The sequence below is a fragment of the Eptesicus fuscus genome, chromosome 20 (genome assembly GCF_027574615.1).
Source record: "Eptesicus fuscus isolate TK198812 chromosome 20, DD_ASM_mEF_20220401, whole genome shotgun sequence".
Classification (NCBI taxonomy): Eukaryota; Metazoa; Chordata; class Mammalia; order Chiroptera; family Vespertilionidae; genus Eptesicus; species Eptesicus fuscus.
In genome coordinates, this window is record NC_072492.1 from 28,990,879 (window position 1) to 29,014,942 (window position 24,064).

Here is a 24,064-nt window from a genome sequence, read left to right on the forward strand (position 1 = left end):
GCATCATAAAAGCAAACAGTTCTTTAGATACTCAGATGTTATTTAAAACAGGTAAGGCAGAAATATTAAAATAGCATTCGCTCACATTAAGAGTTCCTATTATAATGTTTTCTTTTACAGATAACTTTCCTGGTCTTGTTGCATCCTAACTGTTATTAATAGAGGCAGAACAGACTCATGTTTAACTGTGAGGACTTACAAACTAGCCTGCAACCTTGGGCAGGATATTTAGCTGCTCTGACCCTTAGTTTCTCAGCCATAAAATGGGGATAATAATATCGCTTTTGTATTGTAGGGCCATATAGAAAATTAAATGAGTTACTACATATAAAATAATGAGAACAGTGCCTGGTAAGTGGTAGTCAAATTTTTAGCTATTGTAATTATTAATTTTTAACCTAAAAACATTTTGCCTTGTTTTAAAATAGAGATAAAAACAATCCTAGCCCTAGCTAGTTTGGCACAGTGAATAGAGCATTGGCCTGTGAACTGAAAGGTCCCAGGTTCAATTCCGGTCAAGGGCACATGCCCAGGGTTGTGGGCTCGATCCCCAGTGGGGGACTTGCAGCTGATCCATGATTCTCTCTTATCATGGGTATTTCTATCTCTTTCTCCCTCTTCCTTCCTCTCTAAAATCAATAAAAAAATATATTAAAAAAAAAACAAAACAATCCTAACTTTACTAAAAGTTACTACAAGTGACATTAATATAAAATTTTACCCATTAATTATATTCTTTCTTTCTGCTACTTTAAAAAAAAATTCTACAGGTAGAATTTATTATTACAATAATATTAAAGATGTATTGAGTATCATTAATTAGACTCCGGTCTATCTTGCAGTTAGAATATTTCTAATAGTGATAGATTAACAAAGAAAGGTTTACTATGTATATATATATATATGCAAGATATTTGACGAATTGGTAAAAGAAACAACATATCAAATTTAGATTGTGCCTTTGATCTTTCCTTACCCACTCACTACATCTATAGTTGTATTTTATTTTTTTCTATAGCTGTATTTTGCATATATTTAAACAAGTAAAAGTATATGACATCCAGAATATGCCATGTGAAGCATCCAAACACATGAGTTAAACTAAACAAAAAAAGCTAAACATACAAAATATGTAAAGAAAAATAATTACGTAAACAATTATTTAGGAGTTAAAAACATGTATATTACTTTAACTGCTTACCCGAAGCTTTAATGGGGCGACATTCTTCTGAGTTCCACTCCAAAGTTCCTGTACTAAATCCCCATAGCATTTAGCCATATGCCCCTTCATACCAATGGGATTTGTCCTAGAAGTTTTGAAAGGAAAATTTGTTGCCAAAGATTCTAATCAATAACAATCATGAGGGAATAAAAATGCCTAGTTATCTGTTTTCGCACATCAAAACATCTTTTTAAAATAAGAGACTTATCTCCTGGCCCTTAATTAATACTAAATAGAGAAAATAAGGTAAGACTTTTCTTTACCATGGTAAAGAAAGAGGAAATTCAAGTGATACTGAGTTCATATCATAGTTGTAAAAAGTTAAGAGGCCAATAACTCAAGAAAGATTACCTGTTCAGTTCATAAAGATGTCTCCCTGAGATAAAGTACTGTGTCAGTGGCTGTGTGTTACTAACACACTGGATGCTTGAATTCATGAAGCATGTGTTTCCCAGGTTACTCAGACCTGTGGCTCCCTTTTCTGTGGGAACTGGAACAAACAATATGAGAACTGAAGTCCAACTGTAGTAAAATGTCGTAGACCAAACAGTAACTTATATTCGATACAAATTTTTATAACTTTTTAAATCAGCTAAATGAAGCTAATATTTCTCTATTTAGTCTTGCAATGATGAAGTAGAGGAGTGTCACTGGCAATCCTGATAATCCATGCTCATTTGTAATCTAGAAGCAGCAGTGATTCTCTATAATTGCTATAGGTGTTTTTTCTTTTAAATTCAAACAATTCTCTCCTAATATTCTCTCTCTCTTTTTTTTTATATTTAATTTATCCTTTTGTTGAAAGTATTACAGATGGCCCATCCCCTCTTCTTTGGCCTCCTCCACCCCCTAGCATTATGTCTTTAAAAATATATAAATTAGCCCAGCCCAGTGGTTGAGCATCGACCTATGAACCAGGAGGTCCTGGGTTGTGGGCTTGATCCCCGTGTGGGGCGTGCAAGAGACAGCCAATCGATGATTCTCTCTCACCACTGATGTTACTATCTCTATTTCTCTCTCCCTCTCCCTTCCTCTCTGAAATCAATAAAAATATTTACATATATATATATATATAAAAACACACACACACACATATATATAAATTAGATCTTTCTTAGGCTACCTGTGAGAATGAACTGTGGACCTATGAGGGCTGTATCCTTTACTTTGCATTTTTTTGAGTTTTTTTTTGTTTTTATTGACTTGATTTTTAATTTTTAACTTTTTAAAATTTTTTTTATTGTTTGAAGTATTACAAATAGTAGTACATGTGTCTCCTTTTTTTCCCCCATTGACCTCCCCCCAGCCTCCCTTACCCCCCAGTACATGCCCTCACCTGCCCCCCCCCCCGCCCCTGCTTTGCATTTTTTATGGAAGCATTTTGCTCCCCCAGTTAGGTCATAAAAGGCTTATTGGTTGAGTTGCTACAAATCCCACCATTACTGGCCAAACAGTGCATGTCTTGGATTGAAAAAAATTTTGGATTGGAAAAATACTGGTATTAAAAATACTGGCCCTTAAGACACCCTTAATAAGATGGAAAGGCAGAAGGAAAAGTTAGAGAGTTCCATAAAAGGTGGAAATTTTTAAAAGTTATCTATCTATCTATCTATCTATCTATCTATCTATCTATCTATCTAAAAGCCTAAGTGACCAAATGACTGAACCACCGGTTGCTATGAGGCGCACTGACCACCAGGGACAGATGCTCAACGCACAGGATTGGGCTCCCTCCTGTATGGATTGTGCCTGCAGGGATCAGGGTCCCTACTGTCTGGATCGGGCCTAAGGGGAATGGGCTGAAACCGGCTATCTGACATTCCCCCGAGGAGTCCCAGATTTCGAGGGTGCAGACCAGGCTGGATTCGTGCACCGGGCCTAGTTTAAATATAAGGAAACTTGTTTGTCTTAGAGCAGTTTCAAAAATTATATCTTTGCAAGTGGTAGTAATACATTTACATTTTTCTCCCTGCCTTATCCCTCCAGAATTTGGAAACTCTTAATGACCAGTTGCACCATGATTAAGAAGGCCCTCGTCTTCTTTACCAGGTTCATCCTGACAGTGACTTTCCCTGCATCATTCCCACACATCATCAATGACCTAGACATTAATACGGACCAAGAGTCAACCACTGCCCTAGACTCAACCATTGATGTGTATTTGGATAGCATCTTGGATTTTAATTTCTTTTTTTTTTTTTTTTTTAAATATATTTTATTGATTTTTTACAGAGAGGAAGGGAGAGGGATAGAGAGTTAGAAACATCGATGAGAGAGAAACATCGATCAGCCGCCTCCTGCACGCCCCCCACTGGGGATGTGCCCGCAACCCATGTACATGCCCCTGACCGGAATCGAACCCGGGACCTTTCAGTCCGCAGGTCGACGCTCTATCCACTGAGCCAAACCGGTTTCGGCGGATTTTAATTTCTTTACTGATATGAAATTAAATACCAGCTTTTAAAAATTTATATATTTTTTTATTGATTTCAGAGAGGAAGAGAGAGGGAGAGAAAGAAATATAAATGATGAGAGAGAATCATTGATTGGCTGCCTCCTGCAGCATGTGCCCTTGACCAGAATCGAACCCGGGACCATTCAGTCCTCAGGCTGATGCTCTATCCATTGAGCCAAACCAAAGAGGGCACAACACCAGCTTTTAAAAGAAGTCACTGAGGCCATGGCAAGTGTCACTGGTGATTATTCAGAAGAGCCCATGACTGGAACACCAGATGAGTTCAGCTCCTCCATGGAAAGCAATGAGTTTATCTCATGCATGTTTTAAAAGAAACAAATGTTCTGCTAGCAGTGTCCGCCACTATGCTACTTACTACTTTCAAAACTAGTGAAACATAGCATGTATTTCTCAGCCTAAGAGAAACAGCAAGGCATTGATCCTAGGCTGAGTGGAGAAAAGTTGACACAGTTTGGGGGAGGGATATATCTTAACCATTTCTTATATTGAATGAGCTCAATAAATGTTCATTTATATTGAAAAAATATACAGATATAAAATTGGAAGGTTAGAAAGAAATTTTATATATCAGGAAAAAGAAAAATAAGAACTAGAAAGTCAAAAGTTGTTAACACTTCAATTGTTGAGAGAGGGGAGAAAATCTATTTGATAAGATACCCTATTTGAAAATAATATACTGGAGACTTACCCTTGTGTCTGTCTATTTTACTACTGTTTGCTATAAAGGACATTTCCTCAGGCCAACTCATATCTTTGTTTCGAACTAGAAAGACAGATAGAAATGTGTTAATTTCTTATCCATTGAAATCACACCTGCTCAACTCCTTCTGTTTAAAAAAATGTTATTTTTAAATCAGAAATTATAAAAAAAATCAAGTTATTTTTTATTCTAAAACCATTCTGATTCTTTATATTGGGGACTTTATAGTCAGTTGGTTAGAATTAATTAGTAAGCTATTCCCTCAATTACCTACCTGAAGTAAAATTATACTCAACCATCTAGAGAAGTAATTAAAGCTCTTAAAGTTAATACATTAGAACTATTACAGTTCTTTCTTAAATAGTGACAACTGTGAGAGTAACCTATTCATTTTAATACAAATGATGTGTTAGTTTTCAATTATGTGTATAAATCTATGTGTGAATGTACAGGGAAGCTCTGTTGGTGAGAGACCAGTGTTGATGACTAATGAAAGTCTACACCACTAACTATGCAAGAAAATTAGTCTCCTTATTTACCCTCAGAGAGGCATGTTGAAAATTTAAGATACTTTGTAAACTTATAACTAAATACCCACCATTTCCACCCTTTGCCAGACAATTAATGTAGGCATATTTTTCTTTTGAAGTAACCTAAATAGTATGTAGGATTATATAAGGGTTGAATGGGTATTCTTTACTATAAAGCAGCGGTCACCAACCTTTCGGACCTCATGGACCACCAGTGGTCCGTGGACCACCGGTTGGCAAACGCTGCTATAAAGAATATAATGAACAAACAGAAAGAATTTAAAAAAAAAAAGAATATAATGACCAAATAAAAGTTAGAAAAATTATAAAATGGTTTATTAGTGAGTAACTAAATCTTTAAATTTTTCCCCTAAAAAATCTAATACAGATGCAATGCTTCCTTCTTGTACCTTCAATTACCAGGTGCTGCTCATCTTGAATTTTCAAATATTCTAATCTATGATCTTCATCATCCAGAAGAGTAAGGTAATTCTGTGTATGGAACAGAAAATGTTTCTGTTAATTTAAAAAACTTATAACAAATCCTATATAATAAAAGGCTAATAAGCAAATCGATTGGTTGCTATGATGCACACTGACCACCAGGGGGCAGATACTCAACATAGGAGCTGCCCCTGGTGGTCAGTGCGCTCAGCCAGAAGCCGGGCTTACGCTCCCACCTCTGCGGCAGCGCTAACAAATATCTATATGTATGCATATAGCAGTGATGGGCAACCTTTTGAGCTTGGTGTGTCAAACTTCGCCAAAAAAACTGAGCATAACTCGGGTAGTGTGTCACTTTGAGGAAAAAACATTATTGCGCAAATGTTTCATCTCAGGAGCAGCAAATGTTTCATCCTCGGCATGCGGCCACCTCAGCGGCCGCGTGTCATCAGAAATGGCTACGCATGTCAGTGCTGACACGTGTGTCATAGGTTCGCCATCACTGGCATATAGTCAGTCATCTCGAGAGGGCGCAGGCTGGGCTGAGGGACCCATTTTTATTATGGAAATAAAAATGAATAACAATTAAAAATGCCCTTGTCGTCACATAACTTACGTGACAGATATTAGGCATACTATAGTTGTTCAGAAATGCTTATAATTTAGCTGGTAAAATGAGGGAAAACCAATGTATACTTCATAAAATGTACTTTTTATCTCTAGAATAAGATTATATAAAATTTGGGGGGGACCAGAAGACTCATCACAGATCAAACCTAGTGTGAAATTCAGTAAATGTGCCTGTAATCAAGATGGAAATTGATCACTTACTAGGAACTAAAAATGTGAAACCAAATGTCATATAGTAGGATTATACATTTTTGTTTATGCTCACCCTGTCTAAAATGCTTGCACAATTAATCTACTTAATTCTTACAACTTCCCTAAGGGAGATACTATTATTTCCCCCATTTACTCATGAGAAAAAGAAGATAGAGTTAAGTGACTTTCCCTTGGTTATAAAACTAGAAAGTTATATAACAAGCTTAATCTCTGGCAGTTTGGCTCCAGGAGCCCATGCTCTTAAACTATTATACTACACTGCCTCTCAATGGTGACCAAAGGAGGATGTAAAAAAGAAGGAACTAGGGAATAGAGAATTGGTTAAAACTACTTATAATCCAATTTCATATTATAATAATCTGAAAACACAATGCATATTAAGCAATTAACAGCACCGCCTCTGAGAATGAAAGAGAGGGACCAGAGAATGGTAAGGAAGAATATTAACTATATTATTTTGTATTGTTTGCATTTTTTGAATATGAGCATGTTACTTCAAAACAAATAGAAAACAAACTTATAATTTGGAAAAAATAAACTCTATGTAGTTGAAAAAATATATTTTCTGTTATTTTATAACAATAATTTGTTATTTTATAACAATAATCCTTAATCATAAGATGGTACTATCCATGATGATCAAGTGGTATTATGGATTTCAGGTAACAAATATCTACATGTAGGCATATAGTAATTTAAAAGATGAAGTTTCGCCCTAGCCGGTTTGCCTAGTGGTCGGCAAACTCATTAGTCAACAGAGCTAAATATCAACAGTACAACGATTGAAATTTCTTGAGAGCCAAATTTTTTAAACTTAAACTTCTTCTAACGCCACTTCTTCAAAATAGACTCGCCCAGGCTATGGTATTTTGTGGAAGAGCCACATTCAAGGGGCCAAAGAGCTGCATGTGGCTTGCGAGCCGCAGTTTGCCGACCACAGGCCTAAGTGAATAGAGCATCAGCCTGTGGACTGAAGAGTCCAGGTTCGATTCTGGTCAAGGGCATGTGCCCAGGTTACAGGCTCAATCACCAGTAGGGGGCATGCAGGAGGCAGCCGGTCAATGATTCTCTCTCATCATTGATGTTTCTATCTCTCCCTCTTCCTTCCTCTCTGAAATCAATAAAAATATATTTAAAAAATATAAATATAAAATAAAAGATAAAGTTTTCACTGAGATCCTTGGAATGGTTTTCAGCATAATTACTGTAGACAAAATCCTATGCTCATGAAATATGGATTTAACACTTGATTGCTGCATGGAGATGCCTTTATGACTCTGAACGCCTCTTACCTCACTGTTGTATAGCCACAAGCGCATATCTTCCTCTTTGATGCGAAGCCTCTGAGATAGATACTCATGAATTTCCTTGATGGTCTGCATTCTACTAAAACAGCCTGTATAGGCTAAGACCCGCTTTAATGGTGCATTTGGAGAAGGTACGTTTCCTATAGTCATAGTAATCACAATAAGGAAAAGAGTTGTTAAGAAGTAAAAAAATAAAAAGCACCCCGTTAGCAATGGGGACCACAGTATTTTAGAAAATAATGATGAAAAATGAGAATTAGAGGTTAATAATTTTATAAATTAAGAAGCTTTAAGATGAAGACAGAAGACCCTAGTATCTTAGAGTGAGTTTAAAGCCTTAACTTTGAAAGGAGGCAACAAAAATCACAAAGACCCAAATAATTGGCAGTTCTCAGATCCCAGAAGAGTGGCAAATATAAACAAACAATAGGCCCTCAGCTGGGTCACACTCAATAGCAAAAGAAAAATTCAGCATACAAATGGAGAAGATAAAATGGGATTGGATTTGAATTTCACAGATATATAATTGGCTTCACCTGATGCACTTTCTTCACATAAACTCTTTGAATTATTAACTCCATCACTCTCAGTCATTAAGTGCCCTAAATACCTGGCACACTGGTACAATTACATGATTTTACTTGAAATTCTAAGTAGGCATAGATTCTACGTGACCAAACGCAGCTTCAAGAAGCTTCCTAGGACCAAAAAAATGCCCTATTAAAAGACCTAAGGGGGTAAAAATCATATGACCTGCCTGCCAAATAAGATGGCAGTAGACATGACCTTGAATTCCTGAAAGATATGGAAACAGAAAGAGTGGCGTTAAGGGGAAAGAGTGAAGAGTGAAGGAAGAATATGTCAAAGTCTCACCATATACTTCAAAGAAGAAGGGAGATAAAATGATAAGAAATTATTGGTTAAACTAGTTAGACAAAAACTGAGACAAAACTACAGCTTAAAATGGTCATCTCTTATCTATGGGAGGTTATAGTTTATTGAGAAATCCAAAACTAAAATAAACTTAACATATGGATATAACCCATCTAGGATATAATTATACATTCCAGGTAGTTTTCCACACATTCAATGGTGACTTAGTTTTATTCTTATTAAATGCACTTTGAGTCTTCACCTACTAAGTAAAGCAGAAAAGTGTATAGGCATCATCCGCTTTTTTAGAGCTCCAAAAAGAATCCACTCACCTAAAATAGGCTGAAAAATCATCTAAGAAACAATGACTTCTGTAGCATTGTCTGTCAAAAAGGCTATGTTTAAGTCATTATAACTGTGGCAAGGTTTGTTTACTTGTCACTACAAAAGGAATAAAAGAGCCTAGTAAACAGCTATAATAAACAGAGTAATGAGAAAGCAGAACAAAACCCAACCATGATCAATTTTAAACCCATAGCAAAGCAAATCTTTTTCTATAAGCAAGCAAAGGACAATCACTAAAAGAAAACAAAAGAGCAAATTTCTCTAATTATACATCAGAGGATTAGTTATAAGATTACAGCAAGAAAGCATATTTTCATAAACTTCAAAATGATTACTGATTGATTTCACAACTAATTAGTAAGGAATAAAATTTCAAATTAAGAACAAATTTGGAGCATAATAACTACCTAGTTCTAGGATTCAGAAGCATTTGCAAATGTAGTGTCCAAGTCAATTTCTATTGTCCTAAGCAACATAAGAAATTTATTTGAATTCTAGAGTTTTTATAGCATAGCTCATTAAGTAGGCAGCCACTTATACAAAATGTTGTGCTTTTGAATAGCATCAACAAATCTAGTGGAATTTACAGAGCAGCAAAAATCTAGGATCAGCACAAGAGTTGCAAAGAATACTAACTAAAGCCCAATAACACATTTTGTCTCTCATGTTATCTTTTAAGGAGAATTGAAAAAGGTATGTGTTATGGATGCCGTGAAAGCAAGGCAAATACTTTTATTCATGGAAAATTAAATCAAGAAAGTTTCCTAGAGATTCTATTTTACTGTTCCTTGATTTTGATGTTTTCCCCAAAGACAAAGTTTGTTAGGCAGAGGCCACTGCTATGCTATAATTCTTACCAAAAAATATGTGTAAGAATCTCCATATATTATCCTATCTAATAATAGAGTAACATGTAAATTACCATCACTCTGCTATGCCCACAATTGGGCGGCGGGAGGCTGGGGGGTGGGACTCGGGGTGGCCTATCCGGCCATTGAGAGGCACGGATCCGCTGCCACTGAGGGGGGCTATCCTGCTGTTGAGAGGCTATCCAGTTGCACCTCTCAACGGCAGGGTAGCCAGGTGTCCGCGGCAGCCCCCCTCAGCGGCCGTTGAGAGGCGCAGGGGGCGGGAGTCCCACCCCCTGCGCCTCTCAACAGCAGGGTAGCCCCCCTCAGGGGCCGCGGACCATCAAAAGTGTGGGAGCTGGGTGCCTGTCTGCTCCGGCACCAGGCCTTTCAGAAGCCTCCCCCTCGGCGGAGGCTTCTGAAAGGCCTGGTGCACCAGCGAACAGGCACCCAGCTCCACCACAAAAAGGCCTGGTGCACCAGCGGACAGGCACCCAGCTCCACCACAAAAAGGCCTTCTGAAAGGCCTGGTGCACCAGCGGACAGGCACCCAGCTCCACCACAAAAAAGGCCTGGTGCACCAGCGGACAGGCACCCAGCTCCACCACAAAAAGCGAAAGCGTGTAGGGGACCCTACACATGCATGATTCAATCATGCACTGGGCCTCTAGTTTGAATATAACCTTCAAGGAAGGCATTAAATTAATCCTACTTGATTTCAAAGGAGGGATGGTATGATAGGGTTGGTTTGAGTTCATAGGTAGTTCTTACATACTAAGTTATGCTAATTTTAATAACATTGTGGAATTGTTAACACAAAGTCTAAGACTCTGCGTAAATGGATGAGTTCATTATTTCTGCTGAAGAACAATTTTGAATATTTGCAAAGCAAAAACATGGAGTGAGTTCTGCCTATCAATAAAACTTAACTTGGCCTGTCCAGTGTGGTCCAGTGGTTGAGCATTGACCCATGAACCAGGAGGTCACGGTTTGATTCCAGGTTAGGGCACATGCCTGGGCTGTGGGCTTATTCCCCAGCAGGGGGCATGCAGAAGGCAGCTGATAAATGATTTTCTCTCATTACTGATGTTTCTATCCCTCTCTCCCTCTTCTTTCCTCTCTCTGAAATCAATAAATCATATTTTTTAAAAATAAAACAACTTTATAGAGAAATCAAAGGGGAACTATTTATATATAACACATTAAAATTGGAACTTATTTGTCATTTTGATAGGCTTCATTTGTTTTCAAAAATATATCCTTTGCTATCTGTGTCTCATAAGATACAGGTTCCTATGACTGAGCATGAAAAATGTATCATGTTTTATATAGTAAAAAAAAAGAAAACACAAAAACTAACCCAAGATACACCAGAAATATTAAAAACAAACAAACATGATACTGCCAAAGAAATCACTTCTAAAAATTTGAGTGGAGTTGAAAAGAGAAGTCATTGACTGGTTGACTCTAAATTAGGTCAAGCAAATAATTTATAATGGCTTGTTCTCAAAGAAGGTATGTAAGATATATTTCTATTTATTATGGTTGTATATTTTACAAACCAGGAGAGGAAACGACCCTTCAGAGTGTGCTGCTGAGATTTTTCCCTCTACCCCATCTAGTCTTGCGCATGACCATAGATCTAAGCCCCACAAAGGATTTACTGGTACAGTGGCACCAGACTTTGAGCAACTTGGTGTTTTTTTTTTAAGAAAATGCATGATATTCTTGCTGCATTCTTAAGTTACCTCTTGGTAAATGCTGAGGAAACATTCTCAGGCTCATCATACCCATATTCACCCAGATGTTAGACTGCTGTGTTCGAGTGGCAGGCTGCTGTCTCAGGAATAGAAGATATCGAGGAAATAATTCCAGCTCTGGGATTTCTGTCTTGCTATTCTTGATGACCTGTTGTTTTAAAAGATATAAAGTGATTACTGTAAAAGAAGAAACAAAACTTGCAATTTTTTTTAACTTCTGAGATTTAGTTTTAAAATCTAAAATGTTCAATAGGTTTGCTATTTATTTTTCAGTTAGATTACAGAAATTCATAGAATGAAATTACATGGATTTAAAAACACCCAAGTTTCTGCTCCAAATCTATCTTCTAAGATTAGAACTCCTGGTGGGTATTTCCCCCTTTCACTTAAAATCAGTAATATCAAAATTAAATGACTTAAATATTGTTCGGCTGGTGTCACTTAGTGGTTGAGCATTGACCTATCAACCAGGAGGTTGAGGTTCGGTAGCAAACTCAATCCTTAGTAGGGAGCATGCAGGAGGCAGTTGATCACTCATTTTCTTTCAGTCATTGATGTTTCTATCTCTCCCTCTCCCTTCCTCTCTGAAATCAATAAAAATATATGTATTTTTAAAAACTTAAATATTTATTATCTATAATTTACTACCCTCACACCATAACTTTTCACTTTTACATATTTTATATATATAAATGATGGTCTTTTAAAGGGCAAATTCTTAGGACTGAAATTACAGGTCAAAAAGTATGGAAGTATTCATGCCATTAATTATATAGGTCATATTGCCACCCAAAGTGTAGTAATTAACAATATTCTAAGAAATATATGAATGTACTACTCTCATAAAATCTTATTACCGACATCATTTAAAAATACCCTATTGGTTGAATAAATATAGAGTACTATACATTTACTTAAAATGTTATTTCCTGTATTAGTAGTGAGGATAAAAAACGTTTATATAAATATTTACTATCTATGTTCTACTGTGTAACTGGAAGTGATTAACTTATATCTTATCTATGCAAAACCTTCCTGGTATAAGAATGTAAGAGTCCTGCTGAGGGTATCGAGTAAAGGTAACGAGTCCTGCTGTTTACTTGTATAAGCACAACAAATGATGCTGCATAAATCACTAAAATTTCGTATTATATTCTCGAAGTCCTTTAATTACTTCAGAGGATTTTACTTATGCTCTAAATCAGCAGTCGCCAACTGGTGGTCCGTGAGGTCTGAAAGGTTGGCGACCGTTGGTTAAAGGAAACCTTTGGAGCAGCGGTCGCCAACTGGTGGTCTGCAGACCACTGGTGGTTCGTGAGGTCTGAAAGGTTGGCAACTGCTGCTCTAAATGACTCATCCTAGTAATGGCAACAATCAGAATTCATTTACTAGCTTTGAATTCCTATTATCCTTCAAAAGACTAACCACAAAAATCCATCAACAGCTAGAAAATAAACCTGATCCCTCACTGGATGCCTTTGTAGTTAATGGGAAAAGCAGTTTCAGAAGTAAATTATGCTCCACTTCCCCTACTAAACTTATTAGCACCGGCTCTCAGACTTCTGCTTTAGTCTATGTCATACATTATCCTAATGTCTGCATTTATGTGGATGACTTATTTAATAGCCTAGCTAATTATGTCCTGACTTTATTTAGTCCAGTGATTATTCCCTCCACTCCATAAAAGCCACCCATTCCTATAGGCACATCATTGTATGGTTAATACAGCACTCAATAAATCTATGAAAAAATGAATGAATGAATGAGAAGAAACCCAAAAGTTGTTCAACTGATTTTAACAGGTATTGAGTATTCTACTACCATAAGAACTAAATTGTGGATAGTGAGGTTTATAAAAATAATAGAAGACTCCATCTATGATTGCTCCTTATATAGGCACTATTGGCTATACTTACAGGTCTAGGAAGAGCCAGGTTTGCTCCATACCAATGATAAAGTGCTCTCCATACAGGTTCTGGGACCATTTCATAATCTCTTCCATGGATCAGCTGCGGGGTTCGTTTTAATCGACCACCTTCAAGTGTTAATGATGTAGCCTTAGAAGAATAAAATGTAAATGTTGATTTTTAATATTACAGTCTCTTGTGTTTTAACAAAATCTAGACACAGAAGAATAAACACACATGTCACTACTCAGTTTCATGTTCTAAATAAGATTTTTATTTTTAACTTTCAAAACAAACTAAGAAAGGGAACTCAAAAAGCAAATCATTTGAAAAAAAATCATCAGAGCATTTGGAAATAATAAGACTTGTTTTCACAGATTTCTCTCAGACAATATAAAATATTATTTTGGGGGGAAAATTCCACAGACACATGAAACTACATTTTCATGTAGCTGTTCATAGTAGCTGTTCTAAGTAAGAATGAGAATATTTCCAAGGATCACTACACTGCCTCTGTGCAAGTACTAAATCATAAAATATTCTCATGAAAATATACTATGCAAAAAGATTTTCATCCACAACAGGTTAATTAAATGACCACTGAGGAGGGTTAAGCCCGACTGACCAGCATGGCTCAGTGGTTGAGCATCGACCTATGAAACAGGAGGTCACAGCTGGATTCACAGTCAGGGCATATGCCCAGGTTGCAGGCTCAATCTTCATTGGGGGGAGTGTTATGTGCTAAAACCTCTAGAATAAAATATATAAGCAAGCTGAAAGAGAATGATTTTAAGTAGATGTCAAATTACTTACCTTTACTGGTTCCTGAGTTACTAGTGGCTGGTTATCAATAGCCCCTGGTTTCTGAGGATTGAGATGCAACAAAATATTCCCATTGGCGCCTAGGAAACACTGGTTGTTACTGTCCAAAATGTTATGTTGTCGAGCAAAGCACATATCTGCTCCTGGTGTGGCTGAATACAAAAAGCCTGTAAGGAAATAGAGGATGGAATCTCTGTATTTTTAGTTATTATACATAAATAGGCTTGAAGATATGAATTCAATGTCCATGTTTTAGGTTAATGCTATTATTCTCTTGGCATGTCAGTACAGTCAATTCTGATAAATGTGCTGAAGCTAGGAAATACAGATAGATGTATTTCTTTCTGGACAATACCTAACATAATACTAGGTGAAATAAAAACTTTAAAAATTGTTACCACATGAACATTTGGGCAGCCTCTTAGAATATCTGATAATTTACAAGAATTGTATCTCCTCTAATAGGAAAGGAAGAAGTATAGCAAAGTAACTGGGCTCTTCCACAGTCTCCCATAATTCTTCTCTTCTACCTGGAAACACATCCCAAATGTTTTTGGAAGATGATGGTATTAAGTCTAAACCAGGCCTAGTCAATTTGGCTCAGTGGAGAGAATGTTGGCCTGAGGACTGAAGGGTTGTGGGTTTGATTCGATCAAGGTCACATACCTTAGTTGCAGGTTCAATCCCCCAGCCCCCATCAAAGTGTGTGCAGGAAGCAACCAATCAATGTTTCTCTCTCTGTGTGTCTCTCCCCCTCCCTTCCACTCTCTCTAAAAATCAATAGAAAAATATCCTCGGGTGAGGATTAAAAAAAAAAAAGACGTCTAAACCAAAGGGAAGGAGCTAAAATAACAATTTCAACAGAAGAATGCTGGGGGTAAGAAATTGTCCCCTAATAAATCCTTCCTTTGAAAGGAAGGCATTAACATTACAATAAAAATATATACACAAAAAATGATTAATGACAACTTAGAGTTGTGAACTTTAATGGTATTTTAAGAAATTTCAACTCTTAACTAAATATAAATCTGAGGTAAACATTCTAACCATTAGTCACTAAACCTTCTAAGTGTGGCACTGCTCAACTTCAGCATATATCAAAAGGAGAGTTTAACCCGATTGACCAGCGTGGCTCAGTGGTTGAGCAATGATCTATGAAACAGGAGGTCACAGTTGAATTCCCAGTCAGGGCACATGCCCGGGTTGCAGACTCGATTCCCACTGTGGGGAGTGCAGGAGGCAGCCAATCAATGATTCTCTCTCATCACTGATGTTTCTATCTCTCTTTCCATCTCCCTTCCTCTCTGAAATCAATAAAAATATATATTTTTTCTTTTTAATAAGAACATATATACATTTAAAAGGGTTAAGAAGTAATTTGGTATGAAAGCCAGTCAGAGAGAGCTAGGACTGCTAAGTGATCTTTGTAATGTCAGATGGGGAAAGAGAAGCAGTAAATTCTAGTTTCTTAGAGAAAATGCTAGCTCTGTCCAATTTGTCTACTCCCTTCATGGAAAAAGAAAAAAAAAATCTCAAAGATGAAATAACAACAGAATAAGACTGAAAGTCCTCCTTTTATGTCAGCAGAATAACAGGGATCAACTCAATTCAGTTGAGCCATAAAAACACCAAAGCATCTTCCTCATCATCCCCAACTTAGAGTAGAACCACTGAGTTTTAGGTATCAAGAGCCGAAGGGAATTATGGAAAGCATTATGAATTGTTTCTCAACATTTAAAACAATCCCCCAAATTCTAGCCTAACATGTCTGTAGAATTTGATATGAAAATGTATTTAATCCAGTAAAAGTATGCTTATAATTACAGAGTCCTAAAGAAAGAAATTTAGATTTTTATTTACCAAATTTAAACTTATTGACAAAATAATTTAGTAGCAATATGGGGAAATATGGCTTAATCAGTAAAAATATTTTCAAGAATCTTATAAATAACCATTTCATTCAAAACTTATTTCTGTGAATGGAAGCCTGATGCCCAATATTCTACTAAGCATACTCTGACAAAGTATACTCCTTTAAGAAATGACCCTGACTAAACCCCAAGGGAAACAAGTCAGACTTACCACTGCCAGCAGTTTCTGATGCTTCAGATGCAGTAGAAATATTGTCTGAAAATTTCTCTTCTGTGGTATTCATATAACTGAGGCTGCCTCCTCCAATTCTATCTTCACTCTGCTCTATAGAATGTGCTGCTGTTCCAAACGAATATTTTCCTCCATTCAGAACAGATGATGGCTCAATCACAACAGGGCTAGCATCCTAAAAATCATGAAGTCAGACATTAGGAGGTAAATTTTTTTTAAAATATGTATTTTCTATTTTAGAGGGAGAGAAGGGGAGAAAGAGAAACATCGATGTGAGAGGGAAACATCAATCAGCTGCCTCCTGCATGCCCCCTACTGGGTATCAAGCCTGCAACCTGGCCATGTGCCCTGCCCAGGAATCAAACCGGCACCTTTGGGTGCATGAGACACACCCAACCAAGTCACACTAGCCAGAGCATACCATATGTTTTTTAACATGGCACAGTGAATGATGCACCCTGTAGACTTGGAGAATAGTGCTTTTCTTCACTTGTTTTCCAGTGTACCAAACTACAGTGGTCCGCTTCTCAGTCTCTGTTTTTTTGTTTTGTTTTGTTTTTCTATTCTAGGAATCTACTGCTCTGTGTCTGGCACTGCCTAAAACTGACACCATTACTCAGGTTATTTTGTTCTTTCCCCTTCTCTGCCCTATTATTCTTATCATTGATTACATTTTTCTTGGCTTCCAGTGCAATTATCAACATTTTCAGATAACTAATGTTATCATCACTTTCCTTCTATATGTTGAACAAGCCAATAATGGTCATATATTGTAGTCATTAGCTACTTAACTATGTTATTTCCAGTTGCTCTGGGAAGTCCTCCCCACCTCCCCAAACATCAAAGGATCTTTTTGTTTTTACTTACTTCTTGGTCTGTAACTATCAGAAATTATCCTGGAAGACTGTGTTTTTAGAAAGATAGGTCTCTAAATAGATAAAATTTCCCCCGTGTTGAACAATTTCCTCACTTCATGTGAGTCAACTATTCCTAAAAAGCCTATGTGGAACTTTAATATAATTCTATTTTGAGAATTTTATGATTTCTTCTAAGTTGTATGAATGGTTTATGATAGATCAAACTTCAGGATACACTTTTTTCTCTGTCAGTGTTGATGCTATTTCTTTTTATGCTTTACACATATTTACAGGGTGGGGCAAAGTAGGTTATAGTGTGAGTACACAAAGCACAGTTTATTATTTATTAATTACTGTATTATTTTCCATATGAACTGTAAACCTACTTTTGCCGCACCCTGTATACTACAAGTATGATTTTTTGTGTGTGTGTTTTTTGTTTGTTTTTTTAGTTAATCCTCATCCGTGGATATTTTTTTGAGAAAGTGGAGGGAAGGAGGGAGGGAGGGAGGGAAGGAGAGAGAGAGAGAGAGATATTAAGATCAGCTGCCTTTCACACATGCCCCAATAGGGATCAAACCTGCAACCTACGTATGTGACCTGACCAGGAATCAAATCCATAACCCTTTAGTACATGGAACGATGCCCCAACCGACTAAGCCACCTGGCCAGGGCTGTACTTCTGTTTTATAAGAGATGTGCTGCTAAGAGCAAGACCTCTATCATATTCCTACAGGAGCAAAAAGTAATACCTCAAGCATAAAGCTAGGTTCTTCTTTGAGTCTGTAGCCAGTAAGACATTAATAACCATTTATTCTAAGGTCAAAGTAAGAACATAAAGACAAAAATAATTTCAAAATAGACTGAGACATGTTACCCAATATTCTCATTTTCTATCTACAATCACTATCATTATCTATCTATAAGGTCTTTGAAGTCATATGCCTACTTTCACTCCTTTAGTGACACTTAAAGTCTACCTTTTCCAATTAACATATTTTATGTGTGAAAACAAACTACTAACCTCTGCAAAAGGAAAAAAGAACCAGGTGGAATAAGGAAAATAATGTAAACAATCTACCAGTATTTTCTGATAAACAATGACAGAAAAGAACATATAGGAATAATATGAATAAAATTATTAGTTTTTTGCTTAGTAATCATTTGGCAACTGACAATGAGTCAACAAAACATATCAAATGACTCTCCAAAATGGAGAATTTGATTACTGGAATTACTGTTTTCAGTTTTCTAATTCTGAAAAAAATTCCTTGTATGTTTTAAATAAGAGTAGAATATTCACTAATACTTTCTTCTTTAACTCTTTATTTGGAACAATGTCAGGTTATCGTTTAGAAATTGGGTTCTAATATTACTTCTGAAATTAAATTTCTTGAATAGAAAACCACCCAAGAATCTTCAACTTTTTGATGAAAATGGTGAAATAATGAAGTATAATGTAGTTGACATGCCCCTGGATTTAAAGTCAGTCCTTACATTTGTTTCCAGAACTTCCACTCTGAGCAAGAATTCAGGTTACCTCGAGTCCCAGCCTCAGGTTCCTCACAGGTAAAATAGATACAATACCACCTTCCTCACAGAGATTGTGAGGACTAAATGAGATATGTAAGGTGTATATACATGCACCTGCATGCCCAATATTACCTTCCTCACAGAGTTGTTGCAGGGAGGAAATCTATAAGCACAGAGCCTCGTACATAGCAAGTATTTTATGGGAAATTATTTCTAAACCCTTCAAATCTTTAAGTTGGAGCATTTTATTATTAGCCAGTAGTCACCCAAAGTCTGTAGAATTGAAAATCCTATGAAAAAAGGTAGGTAAACAGAAATCTTACTCACATATTTGACATAGTCCTTCCACTGCTGCCACCACTGCATGGAGATGATATACCAATTGTGTCCTGGTTGCAGACCATACCTGCTCTCCCGTTCTAACCATCCTCTGTACATACAAAAGAAACTTCGTACATCAAATGGTATGTGACACAGATGACCACGCACCCACAATTTATCATTAGCAATTTTTACAAAGGAAAAACATGAAACAAATAGATATACTTGGGAAATTGCTACAATTTCGATTAGTGAAATACTGATAAGCCAACTTCAGGGAGTCACAATACCACTATCAAGCATCACTCATACTGATGATGTTTTTATTTTTATTGATTTCAGAGAGGAAGGGAGAGAGAAAGAGAGATAGAAACATCAATGATGAGAGAGGATCATTGATCGGCTGCCTCCTTCATGCCTCCTACTGCAGATCGAGCCTACAACCCAGGCATGTGCCCACCGAATCAAACCTGGGACCCTTCAGTCCACAAGCCGAAAGACAGTCTATCCATTGAGCCAAACCGGCTAGGGCCTGATGATATTTTAAAAACAGCTTTATTGAGGAATATTTTACATATCATAAAATTTACCTGAATTAAGTTCACAACTCAAATTTTTTTTTACAACTCAATTATTTTGATAAATTTTCAGACATGTGCAACTATCACCACAGTCAAATTTTAGAATATTTCAATTACCCCAAAAAGGTATCTTGTGCCTATTTTTAGTCAATTTGTGTTACCACCTTTAGACCCCGAAAACCACTAGTCTATTTGCTATCTCTTATAAACTTCCCTTGTGTGAACATTTCATATAAATGGAATGATATAACACAAGGTCTTTTACATCTGTCCACTTTTACTTAGCATAATGTTTTTGAGGTTCATCTGTATTATATCAGGTATCCTTAGTTTGTGCTTTTTTATTACTGAATAGTATTCCAAAAGTACATATACACCACATTTTTGTTTCACCATCTAACATCTAATAATTTGAAACTGGTGAAGTGTTTTTGCAAAGTACTATCAGACATTCCCATTAGCAATGTATGAGGGTTCTATTCTAGTTACTCTAGATTCTCACCAACGTGTCTGCCTTTTCTATCATAAATGTTCTAGTGGATGTGAAATAGTGTACTAAATGTTACTGAATTGTATGCTTTAAAAGGTTCATTTTATGTTATGTCAATTTCTCCAAAACATTTTCATACATCCCAACGAAGCAGTTATATATTAAGCAGTTTTCCCCTATTATTCCCTTCCCCATCCCTTGACAATCATCCACCTGTTTTCTGTACCTATGCATTTACATATTCTGGATATTTCATACAAATGGAATCATACAGTATGTGACCTACTGTGAATAGCTTCTTTCATTTGTGAGGTCCATTCATGTTGTACCATGTATCACTACATCTTTCTGTTTTATGCTGAATAATATTCCATGGTCTGTATAAACTACATTTAGTTTATCCATTCATCCACTGGTAGCAATTTGAGCTGTTTCCACCTTTTTAGCTATTTTGAATAGTGCTGTTATGAGCATCTATGTACATCCTGTTTTCAAATGTTTTAAGTATATACTTAAAATTGGAATTGCTGGGTTATGTGGTAATATCATGTTGAGGAACGACCAACTTGTTTTCCACAACAGCTACACTATTTTACATTTCCACCAGCAATGTATGAGGGTTTCAATTTCTGCACATCCTCATAAAATCTTTTTTTCCTTTAAAAAAAATGTTTTTATTGATTTCAGAGAGAGGAAAGGAGATAGAAACATCAATGATGAGAACAATTGGCCGCCTCCTGTTCCCCACCCCTCTATTGGGGATGAAGCCCACAACCCAGGCATATGCCCTGACTGGGAATCGAACTGTGATCTCCAGGTCGATGCTCAACCACTGAGCAACACAGGCCAGGTGGCACTGCCTGTTTAAATTTTGACTATGTAATCCTGTTCCCAAGTATTCCAAACAACTCTACTTCAGTAAACTCTTTTATTAAGTAGTCCAAAGCCAAAAAAAAAACCCAAAAAACAAAACTACTGGAAAATTTGTGTACACACTGCTTTTAAGAAAAATATGGGTTATAAGCTATATATTGAATTTATTCTAAAAGCAAAGTTTAGTTGCGATCTAGTCCTGTTTCTGAAACTTTCTATTCATTAACATTATATAATGGTAACCCTAAAGCAGGGGTGGGGAATGTCTGGCCTGGGGCCATAAAAGGCCAGAGAAATCATTTCTTCTGGCCCTGGCAAGGCATCAGGGGTGTGTTAATTAAATGTTTGACCAAATACAGCAGGTTAATATTTAACCCTTTACACTTGGATGTCGAGTGTGACTCGACATGGTTAGCAGTAGAATAAAGGAATCGAGAAAAGCAAGTGAGTGCAAAGGGTTAAGATGATAATTTTGTATAGCCCAAGAATCCTACATAATAAAAGCCTAATATGCAAATTGACCAAACAGCAGAACGACTGGTGGAACGACCAGTCGCTATGACATGCACTGACCACCAGGGGGCAGACGCTCAATGCATGAGCTCCCCCAGCCCACAGGCCCCAGGCCAGCCAAGGCAGGTGCCAGCAGGGGCCCCCTGATTGCCCTGCCGGTCACCCCACAGATCGACCCTGATCACTGGCCAGGCCTAGGAACCCTACCTGTACACAAATTTCATGCACCGGGCCTTTATTGATGTTATAAATATCCAAAGGCCCTTGGCAGAAAAAAGGTTCCCCACCCCTGCTCTAAAGCAATGAAAAATATTCAAGGTATTAAAAATTGAGTTATAAATATAAAAATGTGCAGGCCTACCAATTCAGGTATTTTACCTCAAGTAATTTTGCCTAAGTAAATCCTTAACCAAAAATGTACATACTTTATTACTAAATTTTCCCATATACATACATTAAAGAAATATAAATAGGGGATAAATATGACCTATTAGTTAATCATTTAAATTATAAGAAGCTTTTATATATATATACTTTTATATATATAAAAGTATAATTATATGATATGCATTGAAAATGGAAGCAGAAAAAACAATATTTCAGAATATTCTCATTTTTTGTAAAAAAATTTATAAATTCCATCAGAGGCATACACATATGTGGTGATATGGATGTAAAATGTGTTAACATGAAACCATCAACAAAAAGGAAAGGAAACCTATTGAATGGGAGGAAATATTGTGAACTACATAACTGATAAAGGACTAATATTCAAAATATACAAGGAACTCATGTAACTCAATAGCAAAACAAACAAAAGAATAACGCAATTTAAAAAAATGGGCAAAGGATATTTTTACAAAAAAGACATACAAATAGTCAACAGGATATACAAAGGTGCTCAACATCACTAATCATCAGAGAAATACAAATCAAAACCACAATATCACCTCACATCTGTTAGGCTAACTATTATCAAAAAGACAAGGTATAACAAATTCTGGTTAGGATATGTAGAAAAAGAAATCCTGTACACTGCTGATGGGAATGAAAACTGGGATAATCACTATGAAAAACATTATTGAGGTTTCTCAAGAAATTAAAAATAGAACTACCATATGATCCAGCAGTCCTACTTCTGCGTATATATCCAAATAAAACAAAATCATTATCTTGAAAAGATAGCTGCACTCCCATTTCCACTGCAATATTATTATTTTTTAAATATATTTTTATTGATTTCAGAGAGGAAGGATGAGAGAGAGAGAGATAGAAACATCCATGATGAGAGAGAATCATGGTGGATCGACTGCCTCCTGCAAGTCCCCCACTGGGTATCAAGCCCACAACCCCGGCATGTGCCCTTGACCGGAATTGAAACTGGGACCTTTCAGTTCACAGGCCAATGCTCTATCCACGGAGCCAAACCAGCTAGGGCTGCAATATTATTTATAATAACCAAGGTATGGAAACAACCTAAGTGTCCAACAACAAATTAATGGATAAAGAAAATCAATCAATCAATCTCTCTCTCTCTCTCTCTCTCTCTCTCTCTCTCTCTCTCTCTCATAGGAATATTATTCAGCTTTAAACAAGAAGGATATCCTGTCATTTACAAGAACATGGATGAAGCTGGAGGGTGTTATGTTAAGTGAAATAAGCCAGACAGAAAAGGATAAATATTGCACAGTATTATCTTATGTGTGGAATCTTTAAACAAAAAAAAGTCCAATTAGAAACAGAGTAGAGAAATGGTTGCTGGGGCTGGGGAAATAGAAAGAGGTTGCTAAAAGGGTACAAACTTTCATTATAAGATGAGTAAGGTCTGTGGATCAAAAGTATAATATAGTGACTATAGTAGATAACACTTGTATAATTGAAATTTGCTAAGAGAGTATAACTTAAATGCCCCCCCCCAAAAAAAAGGTAAAGATGGTAATGGAAGTGTTAATTAACTCAATGGGGAGAATCCTTTTATAAGGCATACATTTATGAAATCATCACATTGTACATTTTGAATATCTTATAATTTTAGTTGTTAATTATACCTCAATAAATAAAAATGCCAACAGCAATTATCTAAACACAGAGATGATGGGCATTTTTGCTTCTTTTTGCTTAGGTCTACTTTGTAATCTTTCTATAATAAATGTGAACTATTTTGTAGTAAGAAAAAATTGCTACTTGTTATCTTTTTTTTTTTTTTTAAATATATTTTTAGCCCTAGCCAGTTTGGCTTAGTGGATAGAGCATCAGCTTGCGCACTGAAGGGTCCCAGGTTCGATTCTGGACAAGGGCACAAGCCTGGGTTGCAGGCTTGATCCCCAGTAGGGGGCGTGCAGGAGGCAGCCGATCAATGATTCTCTCTCATCATTGATGTTTCTATCTCTCTTTTCCTCTTTGAAATCAATAAATATATATATATATATACATATATATATAAAATATACATTTCTTTATTGAGTTCAGAGAGGAAGGAAGAGGGAGAGACAGATAGAAACATTAATGATAAGAGAGAATCATTGATTGGCTGCCTCCTGCACACCCCACACTAGGGAACCAGTCTGCAAACTGGGCATATGCCCTGACCAGGAATTGAACTATGACCTCCTGGTTTATAGGTTGATACTCAACTACTGAGCCATGCTGGCCGGGCACTACCTGTTATCTTATAAAATGTCTTATTTCAAAAAATTAAATTTAGTACCAGTGCAAT

At 36.5% G+C, this 24,064-nt stretch overlaps 1 protein-coding gene across 2 annotated transcripts in view; it reads right to left on the bottom strand.

Moving 5' to 3' along the window:
* Positions 1-24,064, bottom strand: part of USP32 (ubiquitin specific peptidase 32) — a 124,354-nt gene that overhangs the window by 27,213 nt on the left and 73,077 nt on the right. Inside the window, exons 12-21 of one of the 2 annotated variants that reach the window (XM_054708936.1) lie at positions 18,898-19,000; positions 16,160-16,355; positions 14,069-14,244; positions 13,265-13,405; positions 11,379-11,496; positions 7,508-7,662; positions 5,339-5,420; positions 4,387-4,461; positions 1,574-1,712; positions 1,202-1,307 (exon numbers count right to left, since the gene is read on the bottom strand). In XM_054708936.1, coding sequence (XP_054564911.1) covers positions 1,202-1,307; positions 1,574-1,712; positions 4,387-4,461; positions 5,339-5,420; positions 7,508-7,662; positions 11,379-11,496; positions 13,265-13,405; positions 14,069-14,244; positions 16,160-16,355; positions 18,898-19,000 — 1,291 coding nt within the window. Of the gene's footprint in view, positions 1-1,201; positions 1,308-1,573; positions 1,713-4,386; positions 4,462-5,338; positions 5,421-7,507; positions 7,663-11,336; positions 11,497-13,264; positions 13,406-14,068; positions 14,245-16,159; positions 16,356-18,897; positions 19,001-24,064 lie in introns of both variants that reach the window. The other variant, XM_054708935.1, reaches the window with a different exon arrangement.